The sequence below is a fragment of the Patagioenas fasciata genome, chromosome 1 (genome assembly GCF_037038585.1).
Source record: "Patagioenas fasciata isolate bPatFas1 chromosome 1, bPatFas1.hap1, whole genome shotgun sequence".
In the NCBI taxonomy this organism is placed as follows: domain Eukaryota; kingdom Metazoa; phylum Chordata; class Aves; order Columbiformes; family Columbidae; genus Patagioenas; species Patagioenas fasciata.
Genome location: NC_092520.1, coordinates 99,594,061 through 99,608,068, shown reverse-complemented (window position 1 = coordinate 99,608,068; position 14,008 = coordinate 99,594,061). Strand labels below are relative to the sequence as shown.

Sequence of the window (14,008 nt, the reverse complement as noted above, 5' to 3'; positions counted from 1 at the left end):
TTTTCTTCCTTGCTTTCATAGAAAGTTGAATCAGTAATGTTGTTAAACATAGTATTCTGGTACATAGATCCTGGTTTGCCCCATGCATTATTGTATTTGGTCACTCACAGCTCATTTCCAATAGCTAATTGACTATGTAAGCTCTATTAGTCTTCAGTGGGAGTTCTGTAGTTTTTCTCCCCAAATTAAGTGTTTTAGTGAGGCTGACAAAGCAAACAGGATACGACCAGCACTAGGTGTTACAGAACAACTTCACAGTGTCTTTTGAGCAGCATTTGAGACAGGTTTTTTGGATGAAATGGTACTAGAAAATGAAGAAACTCTTTTGTATAAGAAGTTTTAACGTGTAACCACAGCACACAGTCTTTTCAAGCAAGTTTGTGTATGAGAAGGAAACAGCCATTTCAGATCTGAACCGTCAAAACTACGGAGCTCTGTCAGCCCAAGGAGAAGAAATGCTTTGTTCAAACCAACTCAGAAAAGATAAAAACTTATCTTGCTACTGTTCCTGTTGTAAAAGCATGATAAAGAACAGGAGGAATAATTTGGAATGGAATTTTTCAGTACTGATCTAACTCAGATGTTTCAAATGTACTCAGCTATAATGGACACTGCAGCCATGTTCTGTCTGGACACTATTAGCTAGTCCAGAGGGAGGCACATTGTTTTAGCAAAGCCTTTCTTTCCTACATCAACAGAAACGGGAGGAGACATTGTAATTCTCAACGTTCTGTTAACTTGAAATAATCTGATCAATAAACAAACCCCCAAACATAAGTAGTTTTGAGCAAGTGCCACTTCTATTAGCTACTTGTACTCTATGCTTGTATACTGTAGGATACAGAGTCTTCAGATGTGATGGTATCTATTTGAAAATAAGGGGGCTTATTTTTCTTGGTGTTTGCAGTTTCTGTAAGTAGTTTTCATTCCGAGATCTTATCTACTTCTATCAAACCTTTCCAAGTAACTTTAGATTTTCATATCTTCTTCCTTGCTTTTTTCCATGTAAAAGTAAGTACAAGAAATACTTTCTTCCAGATAAACCAGGCTACGCATGACCAGGCAGTGGTGCTACAAAATGCCCTACAAAACATTCCTAATCCAACTTCAGAATGCATGCTGAGAAATGTAGCAATACGTCTTGCACAGCAAATATCTGATGAGGTTAGTGAATTCCTTTCTGTACCACATTTTTTTTCTGTAGTATTTTTTTAAAATCCCTAAATTTATTGCTTTTTAAGACATGGATTTTCCTTCTAAAATGTCATGAAACATTTTAGGTAATGTTCATGTGGTTCATAAAACTAATTAAAATATTTAATAGTTGTTTCCATATGAAATGATGAAGTTCAGTGTCTAATAGCATGAAGAAGCTTGAGTGAACTAGGCAGGTTCCATACAAGCTCTTTAATGGCTTATGAATATTGCTACATTTAGGTCAGAACTTCAGAAAATTGATGTAATAGACTTAAAAAAGCTAATGGATATTTTGAAAACATTTTTGTGGTACATTCTTCTGGTTTTGGTCTTTTATCTTTTGGTTTCTGAGTAACATTCTCTTCCTGAAGAGGAATATAGAAAAAGGGAGGGAGCTTTTAAATTTTCAGCATGATTTTCAAATGCTGAAAGATAAGTCTCACACCGTTGCCAGTATATCTTTATATATTGAAAATGCATTAATGAAACAAGTGAAAAATTGGATTGGGGAGCTCTGTAAGGTTAAACCATGTGCTTTAGAAATACAATAGTCTTATCTGTGTAGTACTCTATGGTATGACACAACCTCATTTGGATTTGGAATTACGAGTCGTGTCAGCAAATACATTAGTTAACTCCGCTGAATTCACCAGAAGCCAATATTGGAGCTACTTCAACTGCCCCTTCCAGGGTGAATGAGGATTACTCAGTTTCCAGTATGGAAGCAGTGAATGTTTTTTTTTCTGGACTCTATAGACTATAATCTCTGCAAAACGATCTCCAAACATTTCTGAACAATCTAAATAAAACTAGTCTTGTATTTTCATCTTAATGTTGAAAAGTACACTATTTCTTCTGAGCAACGAGCAGTGTTTAAAGAGAGCACAATGTCCTAGACTGCAAGAATGAACCATCTGCCTTCCGTTAGTGGTGGTACTGCATCCATAGGTGATTTTATGTCTAAAATCAGCTAGTTGAACTCTGATTTATTTAAATTTGTTCCACAGAGGAGATGTCTTTTGAGGTGGGGTATGAAGAAAGGTTTTTAATTGTGGTGGTGTTGTTTTTGGGGGACTTCTAAAAAATAAATGATTTTTTTTTCTTTGACCAGGCACATCCAAGCAAACAAAATCTGAATTTCTTTGACAGCATTGCTCTTAAAGTATTGTCTGTAATTTTCTGAATTTATGAAAAATGCTGTAGATATAAATTTCATTCATATGTATTTCATTTTGCCTTTTGATTTTTTTTTTCTCTTAATGTTTTGATACCAAAGCCTCTCTTCAATAGACCTCACAATTTAAAAAAAAAAAAAAAATCTGACATGGTTTCCCTAGGCCAGACAGAAGACTACAGCACAGAAAGAAATCTTTCACCTTTTAAAAAAATTTTGATACTACAAGATTTTAAAATTACAATGAGATATAAAAAAAAATTTCTATGTGACAAATTTTTCTTGTAATGCTGTTCCCGTACAGTTGCTTTGTTTCTGACAAAGGTGAAATACCTATTATTTGTCCTGTAACTAATGTTTATTTCCATATCAGCAGCAAGTTTCCTGATGCAACTAGCTTGTTAGTTAAGCTTCTTAGTGACTTGGTTTCTTATTAAGCCTGAGCATTAGAAAAATGAACCGTGGAAGTTTGGAGAACTGTCTGTCATCTGCTTTTAAAGGTTGCCTGTTATTTGGACAGTTCTACTTCAAATACAGGCTGCAAATAGGTTTAGGGGTTTTTTTTAAAGTCAATGCAAACTATTAAGTAGTGGCAGTTGTATACTGGATGTTAACTCAGACCATGCCCAAAATACTGAAGAGTGATTCTGCATTCATAAGATACATGATCTGTGTTCTTACTAATTTTGAACCCTCTATAACTTGAATATAGAACAATTCCTTTATATATTAATCACATACTTGATAAGCATTAGTTTGTCTAGCTAACGATGAGGAAGCATAATAAATACCATGGAGGGGACAAACCCCAAAACAGCTTCAATTTGTAACATTACTTCAGAGGCTGGCTTCCTTCCAGGTGCATGCTGCATGGGTTGTGTTTTTTTCACCAAATCAAGAATGTTTTATCATTGCAGTTGGTAGTTTCCGCTATTTCTTAGTCAGAATCAAAGTTGCCGGTTATTTATCAAAAATGCTAACTTTCTTGTAATTCCTGGTACTTGTAGCATTGCAATTTAAGATTCTGTAGTAATGTAACATACATGCTGCTTTCTGTTAAAAAAGGAAGTTTTGCATAAGTGAAGTACAAATGCTTTTCAACATCTTTTTTTTCTATTTAAGGAAAAATTGTATGATAAGTTTTAAAATTTTAAACTTTCTATAAAATACGTTTGTTAGAATTTTGTATCCACTGTAATGTTACTTACAACTGCATTTAAATCTTGCTTTGGTTTATTTCTCTTTTTTTTCAGGCTTCAAAATACATCCCTGATATCTGTGTTATTAGGGCAGTACAAAAAATCGTTTGGGCATCAGGCTGTGGGTCAGTTCAGCTGGTTTTTAGCTCAAATGAGGAAATCAGTAAAATCTATGAAAAGGTAAGAATTCCTAAGCAACTTCTTCTCTTTATAACTGTTCCTTTTTTTACAAAAGGAACAGGGTCAACGAGGTCAGGCTTAGAGTGTGATGAGCTTTTAGGTAGGTATCTTGGTGATTATGTATTTTGGAGTCCGGTATATGTCGGTTGTCATACCACAGTTTAGTTTTCTATTTCTTGGTAGCAATTTAATTGTACCTTGAATCTGGTGTCAGTTCAAAAACGCACCAGTACTGTAAGCTTCTGTAACATGTTTTCAGCCCAGTTGGATTCCATATCTAAATAAGAAATAAGCATTTCTTGCAATGGTGATTTTTCTAGTATGCAGGCTTAAAAGGTCTATTCTACAGAAGTCGATTTGAAGCATATGTGTAGTCTAGAATGAGAAACAAGATCTAATTGATCTGAAATTAGCACTGAAGCACTGGTAAAACAAAATAATTGTTAATCCTTTGTAGTTTATTTCCTTTTATTGTGTAGATATGTAAAACATGTTTGTGGTTTCACATGTGGTTTATGCAAATTATTAGCATGTTATAAGACCTTGCGTTTTATGAATGTTGCTTACAGTTGTAGGAAATAGTAATCTGTATTTTGACAGTGATTTAAAAAAAAAAAAAATATTTTGTTCTCTAAATATCTTCCTGTTCATCTTAAAATCAAGTTTAGTACTCCTCAGTACTTATCCGAGATTAAAATGGAAAGGAATATACAGGGAGGTTTTATTTTTGGTGTGTTAGCTGTTGTGCTTAAACAATCAGTTAGAGGAAGAATATTTACTTCAGCAAAATGCAACACCTTTCCATTTAGCTTATGTAGTGGTATAATGACATTTGTTGCTATTGCTGTGAGAATGACTTCTTCATTAAAGAAGTTGGGGGTTTTTTTGAGGTGATAAACTTGAATATAAAACATGGCTTACTTAGCAAGGCAGTCCAGGCATATGAAGATGTGCTCTTACAGGTACACATTAGATGTTTTAAGAGCAGTAGTGCACTAGAGAAAATTCACCTAAAATAAAAAATACCTAAGTGTGCTTTTCTGACATTTTTCTGGGTGAAAATTGTAAGTTAAATTCTGTAAAAATACTTTCAAACAATTGAAGTTTTAAAATAGGTGAAATTTAAGCTGTGCGTTATCAGTCATCCTTCAAAGGTTGTGTGTGTACGTGCTTGATTTTATTTCATTCTTATTGACTTTTATATGGACATTTGTAATAAATGGCGGCTGGATTCAATTTATGCTAGGCAAAAGGGAAATAAAAATTCAAGGGAAAAACTGGAAACTAAAAAGAGGAACAAATTGCTGAAGTAATAATAAGAAGAAATAAAATGCACTTCGTTGAAATGACATTAAAAGAGAGGAAAGTATCACAGAAATAGAGAAATACAGTGCAAGAAAAGACGTTCTTAATTTAAGGAATTGTGTTTGGTTATAGGTGAGAGAAAGTAAATTCAATGATGGTTTTATAAATACTGAATATACTGGTGACTGGCGAACACTGGCTTAGGGGAAAAATTGCTATAAGAAAAATGCTTTCCGTTTTCGAAGTTGACCATTAAACCTTAGACTTTTAACTGATAGGTTGTAGGAGCGTTTTGCTAAGTCTGTGGGTAGAGATTTATCATTAAACGTTAGTTAAGAACAAAAGCAGACTGATTTGGTGGAATCGTGAATGTTGTGCCAGGATTCTTAAAAAATATCAAAGGCAACTGTGGCAAGTGTTTTTTAAGAGGTACTTGAGAGTGTCCCATCGAGTATGACTTCTGAAAGAATATTGTGAGCACTTGAAGAAGCTTCTGAACTTAAATGGTGAATTCAATTGAACTTTAAAGTCAAGAAGTTATTATGAGATCATAATTCTTATGAAGTCTCTTCTGCCTCCTGCCTCAAAAAATTCTGGTATGGGAGTTCTCTTGGTGGTTAAAGAACACTCTGTGACTTTCAGTGTTGTCAGATGGCCGTTTCTCTATTAGCTCGGAGAAGGCCCAAACACACCTAAAATACTGCAAGAGCTGCTTGTACAGACCCATGAGCTCTTGGTGCCTGAGTACAGGGGAGAATTTGTTGAGTTTAAAATGCACTTTGCCTTTCTACTTAGATCCCTGTGCCTATGCAGAAATAACTGTCTTTTCTAAAAAGGGCACCAGTGCAGAGCGTGTGCAGTCCTGAACTAGCTGAAAGCATTCTGCTTTTACTTGTATATCTTGAGATGTGTCAGAGTTACCACATCCTACTGCATTGCTAGTGACTGTCTCTGATTTTCATCTGTTATGCAAAGACAAAATACTTTCTGTTGCCAGACTGAGACATACATTGTAATCTGCTGCTGCTGTTTACAATTAGTTATTTCTTCTGCATTGTAATCCCTTCTTTCTGCCTACTTAATCTTGATACTTTTCCATATATTAAACAAATATTTATTTTATACCTCTGGTTAATGTTGCTAACCTGCAGCCATGATTACTGATGAATTAAGATTGAATCCTGCTCACATTCAATTTCTTCAGAACTTCTTCAAGCTAGTTAATTTTGGCTTAGATGGAGGAGAGGGCTTGTTTTTATTCGCAAAGTATTTATTATGGAAAAGTGTACCAAAATCCACTCACTTGATTCAAGTGTTTAATTGAAAGAATAACCTATATACCAATTAGAAATATCCTTTCGTATATCAAAAGTCACCACAGAAACTATGATTTAGATTTAGTTCAGCTGTTTCATTTATCTGGAAAATAGTGATGAATAAATTCTAACAGTCTTAAGATGTTTTTGATCAAATAAGTTGTGATTATCAAAGCTTTTTAAAAGTATAGCCTTTCTGTGTTTTAGGTAGTAACTGTTTCCAAAGCTTTAAACCCCAGGTTCTGAGCAGTAAAGAAAACCATTTATTTTATTTAAAAATAAAATAAAAATCCATTTATTTAGAAATAAAACCAAACAAAACCAAATACAAACCAGCAAAAAAACCCAACAGTACTAACTGATGTAACTTTTGCCTACAAACTTCCTGTTTGACTTCTGGCTCCCTAAGTTCATACTTGGAATCCACCTTTGAGAAGCACAGTACTGGAAGTTCAGGTCATCCCAGATAGTGCTTTGAATCACATCTGAGTGGAGCGCATAAAATACTTGGCACTGATAATCACCCAGTATACAAACTTGTGGTTTGTGTTTATATTTAGTGTATATACCTTGGAGCTACTTGGGTTTCTTGGTGTGTTTTGTGGTTTTTTTTTTTCGATATCCACTTTGTGCTCTCTTGTTTGTTTTCATAGACAAATGCAGGAAATGAACCAGACATGGAAGATGAACAAGTTTGCTGTGAAGCACTGGAGGTGATGACCCTGTGTTTTGCTTTGATTCCAACCGCACTGGATGCACTCAGTAAAGAAAAAGCATGGCAGACATTTATCATTGATTTGCTATTGCACTGCCACAGCAAGTAAGTTTTGGTGGTGTTCTTTTAATCACATGTGTTTTACAATTCAAGCTTAATGTAAAGCCTAAATGCAGAGCAGTGACTTCCTATTGAAGTGATTTTTTTCTGTAGTTGTCTTAATTTATTGTTTAGCAATATAAATCTGTAATTTGAATACCTGTCGTAAAGTGGTAGCTGTATCAGTCCCATCTTCCTTGTACTCCTAAGGAGAATATTGTCAAGCCAGATGGATACCTGATAATGTGCTACTGATGGCTTTAGAACAATGTATTTAGAATAAAATAATAGGTACTTTTATGTTTTTTTGGAAACTATGTGAATACTCACTACATTAGAATGTTTATTTAGGTATAGAAGAACTTCCATGCTTTTTCTGATACATAAAAACAAGATACAGTACTAGCAGTTTGAGGAGAGAGGAAATTAAGACTTAATCCTCTGGTTTTCTTGCATTGTAATGGCACCCTAGTGACTCCTCACGAGACTCACATGTATTACATAGAGCTGTCACAGTGGAGCTGTCACCTGGTGCAGCAGCAGGGTCTTGGTGGAACCCTTGGCACTGTTGGGGAATGGACAGACAGGGAAAACCAGCAGGAGCTGCGAAGAATGATGTGCTTTAGTTGCCCTGCAGTCCAGCTGTAGAGTTCAGGGATCTCTTGATGTCTCCAAGCTTTTCCTACAGTTCTCCTTAGGCAGCATCTGCGTCATACAGCATGTGTGCGATGTATGTCTTGGAACTTTAGCCCATCTGAAATTGTGAAGTATTTGAGGGTGTACTTCTAGAAGCCATTCAGGTGGAAAGTTTTTCCTATGTCGTTATTAAATTTAAAGTTAGCAGTGCTTTGAACTGCTACCAAAGATTAAACTTTAGTTTTGTAAGGTGTTTCCGCTGTTGTTCCACGAATATCTTAACTTGTCTTTGAGAAATTACAGAGATCAGAAATTTGCAAGGTTGTCTAAGCCTTTCAGTACATTTTAAATGGATTCAGACTATGATGCTTTCGGATAACTGGGGTCAGAATTTCAGTGCCATGTTTTGGGTTTTTTACTTTTCCAGATAAAACCGGTTGAAAAGTCTTACGTTCAGGAATATTCATATAACAAAAGGATCAATAATATCATCAGATCATATCTTTACAATGAACTACTCACACACTTTGGTGAAACTCTGGAGGGTTATTATTGGAATCCGACACGCTTTATTATTTTGCAACCTCTGATACAAGGTGTTGAATTTTCAGCTTCACTGGAGCTTGTTATTATCCCTTAAGTTAGATAAGTTTAACAAAACATGCTGACAAATGTATGTTGTAATCTTACACATAAAAAGAAACAAGCTGTCTTTCACTGGTTTTGGTAACTTTCAAGGCTGATGAGTAAGAAATAACTAAATTTTATTTTTAAAACTGTCAACGATTGATGTCAGGTTACACTTTTGGCACTGAGTGCCTGTTGGCCACATGTCAAATTTGGAGAGCCGGTACAGCTGAATAGCAGTGGCAAGTGTCAGTGCTGCCTCATCTTCTGATTTTTGATGTGAATCCGAAGATTTGTCAGATTTGTGGCTTTTTGACGTAATCTTAATTGTACAAATATAAGTAACGGGTGATAATTTTTATAATAAATTTCACTGTAGGTATGTGATTTTTCTGGTGTTTTATTCAGAATTTATGTTACATTTCTCAAGAGTTCACCAGCATTTGTTTATATTTCAGTTAATGTTTGGTATCAACTCTTTGTAAATAGAAGTATTCCTTTGCAGATTAAGTTTAGTGAGTAGTTCTGTGTGATCTCCTTGCTTATTTATTGGCAGTAGTACAACATTAGAACTTCTGGGGCTGTTTCTGGTGTGACATGTCTCTCATGAAATGGTCTTAAAACCTTTCTTTAAGATCTGAATATCATAAACTGAGATTCTTGTCATTTTACATCAGCTGGAAAGCTGTCATCACAGTTAGATATCTTTCTTTTATCACTACCACCATTTATCAGGTGTCAGAGTTAAAAGTTTCTTATTTGCTATAACTTTCACTTGTTTGGATTAATAGGCCAGGATTTTGTCATCAAGAACAACTGAAAGGAGAAAATACTGGGATATTAGTTTTTTACAATTAATCTATTTTGTGATCCTTCTTGCTCTAAGAATGCTGTGCCCCTAACACCTTTTTTGCTGCCAGAACTGACAGAATAGCTGTGTTAACGTTTACTTTAAAAAATCAGAACGAGTGTAGTTAACTGTTAATTGGTTTAAAAATAGTCTGCTTTGGTCTAGTGTTATGATACAGTGTAAAATGTAGAAGTAGTTACTAGCAAGATAGTAATGTTCTGTTACTACAAACAGAATAATGCCAATGACAAACCTACACCAAGGATGACCTGTTACCACTCTTTCACTTTGAAAACTTGAAATGCTCTTTGTGAGGATTTTTCTATTCTGGTCATATTTTCCTAAGGAAGTGATCTGTTGGTTCAAATCAGGAACTTCTATAAGTCTTAAACAGTTTAGTGTCTGAATTTCATTGTCTGGGTTCTATCTAACACAGTTTGTGATAGAGGTGGAACGTCTTTTTAGCAAAACTGACAGTCCTGATTTACAGATGCAAATATATGCCCTGGATTTGCCAGCCTCTTCCACTGGCTGCAACTCTTGCTGTTTTGAGCTTTGTTGACTAGTACCAGCTGTTTCATATTGTTATGGTTAGTGAATAGTTGACTGTTGTACTTCCTAAAATACTGAAAGAAAATAGATGTGTCCCCGGGCTGGGGCTTCTCTGTCCACATGCTTTGTTGGCATGTCAGCCCAAGTCTCAACAGCAGTGGCTTAATTCCACAGGTATGTTAGCTTTTTGCTCTTCAAAAATAAGAGTAGTATTAGCGGATGGAGTTGGATTTTGTCAGAGGGAATAGTTTTTGAGGGCGTCTGTTATACAAGTGGACTACTGCTCAGCACTTTATCTCTGCTTTCTTTCTCACCAGAATGTGAAATGAGCTGAATTTATTGTATGGAAAAATGGTTCTTGTTGTCAGTACAAGAAGCTGACCATTCAGCTCTTTTCTCTCATATGCTTGTGAAACTTTTGGTATTGATGATAATCTCACTTAGGATGCCACTGTTGATTATTACGTGATGGTTAGAATAGCATAAACATGAGTAGAAACAGACACCACTTTGAAAATCAAGACTTTGAAGTTGGACTAAGCTTTAAAAAGTTCCTCTTCTGAGTTAATGTGGTAACAAATTAGTGTTCATAGTGCAGAGAAAGCTTAGCAAATACCAGACAGAATTCTGAATATCCTTCCATTTTCAACTATTGTTCTCTAATCTCCTATCCTCAATCAGAGAACAATGTGAGCAAAGTACACGTGAGAAAATCTTTCTGGTGCGCCATAAAAGACAAAGATGATGATCAAGTTCAGATCTCACAAACATGGTCTTTCCAGAAAAGATCAGATGGATTGGTGCGTTTTGTGGGTTTCTTTCCAAGGTTGAGATTCCATGGGACTTCTACTGTTTCCTCGTAGTGTAACCATGTGTGTTGGTTTCACTGAAAATGAGTTAATTTTCCTCATGCAGTTAGAAACCTTTCTTTTTCATAGCTAGCATGGTCATTATTTGGACTTAGTTTGAGAACAAGAGAGAACAGCCCAGGACAGAGTTAATGTTTTTAATTGCTCTGGTCTGAGAGACAAGGCCTCTGAGCTCTGCCCCCAGGTGTGAGGCAGCGAGGAAGGGGGGCATAGATAGGGCAGAGCTTGACTGGCATCCAGACTGATTAATAAGAGTATTTAATGCCATTAGTGTCATGCTTCGTATTTAAGAAGAGTTGGGATCTTCTGGTTTCTTCTTCTTATCTGTTGCTCTTTTTGTTGGAGCCAGGACGGAGACCTGTTTGGGGGAGTTCTGTTTGTGGCTTTCTTTGGTTTGGCCTTTTGCCATTCTGCTGTTTGCAGAGGCCTCTTGGCTTTTCTGCCTTTTTCCTCTTTTCTCTCTCCGGGATCGGCTGTTTGGTGCAGACGGAGTGAGGAATTGCCTTGAGGATCTTTTATTTCTATTTTATATATATATTTACTAGTAGTGTATTAATACTTTCTTATTTTATTAAACTGTGTTTTTCTCAGTCTAAGTTTCTCCCTTTCCTTTTGATTCTCTCCCCTATTTGGGGGTTGGGGGAGTGAGTGAGCAGCTGTTGTGGTTATATTGCTAGCTTGAGTTAAACCACGACACCATGCTACCATGAGAAGCAGAATGCAAAATGTTTAGTATGAAATACTAGCTCAGTTCTTACTCTGCAAGGTAGTTGATTTTATGGTGGTAACCCCTGAATACACTGAATACAAGACTGGCTTAGTCAGCCGCAGACAGATGAACAGTCCTAAATGATCCTGGAAGCCAGACGTGCTCCACTGATGGCTGCAAAGTGTTTAATGGTCATACAGATCTGGCCCAAAGAAATAAAAATTCTTACTGCCTGTGTAAAGCAATGGCCCTTATATCCATTGAAGAGGCTGACTTCTGTTAAACAGAAATCTGTGTCCTGGAGCTGTCAATCGAATGGGGTTCAGGTTGTCTGCCCTGATGGAGGCATTTGTTCTGCAGCTGTTTCCCTGGGTGTGAATTCATTATGCACCTCGTGTTCTGTGTGCCAGCTCCTGTTGTCGTGGTGTCTAATGTGGCACTAGGTGACTGCATTTAGGCAGCTACATCCCTCCCATGGCTCCTGAAGAGTTCTTAGATTGTTATAGCCACGTGAAAATATAATACCTGTGTTCGAATATTGCATACTCCTTAGCAGACATAACAGCGTGAAGTGTGTGTTTCCTTGATCGTATTTCTCACTTTAGGAAAATACCACCTCTATGTCATTCTTCGTTTAAGAGCATGAACCTGACCAATGTCTATGTAATGCGTCCCAAGCACATGAAGAGTTGTGTCTTAAAAGACATTGCTGTGAGAAGTTTTATGAAAACGTCAGCTCAGCAATCAGATCCCATTAAATGTCAATTATTACTGAGAACAAAACAGACCCTCTCCACCCCACAGTCTTCTGCAACTAAAAGCAATGCAGTAGAACTTAAAAAGATCAGAGAAGGGTGACAAGGGAGACCAAAGCTCTTGAAATTACTTCCATCTGAGGAACAACTGAATAGCTTCATACTGGAGAAGAGATAAATGGTGGGAGAAGAATACCACAGAGACCTTTAAAATGAGAAGTAGTAAAGGGAGAACAGAGAGAGAACAGTATTCTTTGTATAAGAGCGTCTTGAGCACTATGTTGAAGCAGTGTAAACCTTCAGTTTGGAAATAGTTTGATGGGTTCTTTTATGAACTTGTCCACTGAGAGCCACGAAATACTGCTTTTGGTAGTCTTCTGTACCACAAGTTGCTAGAAGCTGAGAGAACATTCTGGAGTAGTGTTGCTGCGTGCTTCCCACTTCTTGTGCGCTCTTCTAGGTGTATACCAGAAAGAGCGCTCAGCCAGGTACATCGTTGCTCGTACCACATGATCATTCTTGCATGTCTTTCAAGCACAGTTAACCATACGTGAAAGAACCCTGAAGGAAATAGGATTCTTTTTTGTGCTTTACACATTGACCTCCTGGGCAAAAAACAATGACACCCACACTAAAACGACACTGTAAAACTCAGTTTCTTGTATGTTGAGATACTTTCATAAAGCGTGGAATTCATTTCTATTCTGTTCCCACCCAAGAAGAGTTGTTTCTAATGTTTCTTACAAGATACTATGCCCAGACAATTAATCTTAAAACTTGAAAGAATAGGGTTTGTCTTATTTTTTTTTTTCCTTAAGCTTATGCATTCCCACATAATTCCAGTGATTAGATTGCATTCTTAAATAGCCACTTGAATTTTCAGGGGTCATTTTTTCTTCATTTCTTACTAATGGTAAATTTTGGTCACTCTGTAGATGCTCAGCAAACTGCTGTAGTGATACATAAGAGCAGTTTTACTAGGATTGTTTTATTTTGTCTTTCAGGCACAGCTGGGGCTTGATGAGAAAAAAATATTTAGGGTTGCAAATTGCTTGTGTTATGCAATATTTGCAGGTAGTTGCAAAGGTTTAGTGGTTAGGTGCTGCTAAGTTTATTTTTCTTTTACCTTTAAATGTTTGATTTGTGGAACAGGTTTGTAATAGTAATTCATGTGTCTAAAAGTTCACTGCAAGGAGAAAGTATGTTGTGTAGTGAATTATTAAAGTATTCCCATTTCCTGCATTATGTACAGTTTCAGAAAATGGCATTAAGCAGATAAGCACAAACGGAATTGGTTTTTTAGTGTCCTGTTTGCATGGGGAGATTGTATTTAATGTTTCTGTTAAATTATTTCCAGAACTGTTCGTCAGATGGCACAGGAGCAATTCTTTTTAATGGCTACCAGGTGTTGCATGGGACAGAGACCTCTCCTTTTCTTCATTACCCTGCTGTTTACTGTTCTAGGGGTAAGTTTGTAGAGGTAAAGGGTTCAGTACAATGTGGACTTCAGTAAAAAATAATAATAACAACTATCTGCAAGAAAAGGCAAATTGCTATTAATAATAGTCACTATAATAGATTCCTTTTAACCTATAGGCAAGCAGCACAGTCAATTTCCATTTGAGTTAGATAAGGGAGAAAGGGATTTTTTTGTATGTTTTCTGTTAAGAACATGAACAGTAAGCTTTAATAATGCATTTCATTTTCAGTCAGTGCCAACCTTTAAGTAAAAATAATTAGCAGATTAGATAGATGCCTACAGTTACTGCCACCTTTTACTGGGCCTGCTAGGGCTTTTCAATTCTGTGTTCTCATTGATCACTTC

At 36.3% G+C, this 14,008-nt stretch overlaps 1 protein-coding gene across 2 annotated transcripts in view; it reads left to right on the top strand.

Moving 5' to 3' along the window:
- The window catches only part of USP9X (ubiquitin specific peptidase 9 X-linked), a 103,590-nt gene that overhangs the window by 64,689 nt on the left and 24,893 nt on the right, over positions 1-14,008 (top strand). For both annotated transcript variants that reach the window (XM_065860178.2, XM_065860169.2), the window contains exons 24-27: positions 1,039-1,164; positions 3,625-3,750; positions 7,025-7,191; positions 13,541-13,649. In XM_065860178.2, coding sequence (XP_065716250.1) covers positions 1,039-1,164; positions 3,625-3,750; positions 7,025-7,191; positions 13,541-13,649 — 528 coding nt within the window. The remainder of the gene's footprint in view (positions 1-1,038; positions 1,165-3,624; positions 3,751-7,024; positions 7,192-13,540; positions 13,650-14,008) is intronic.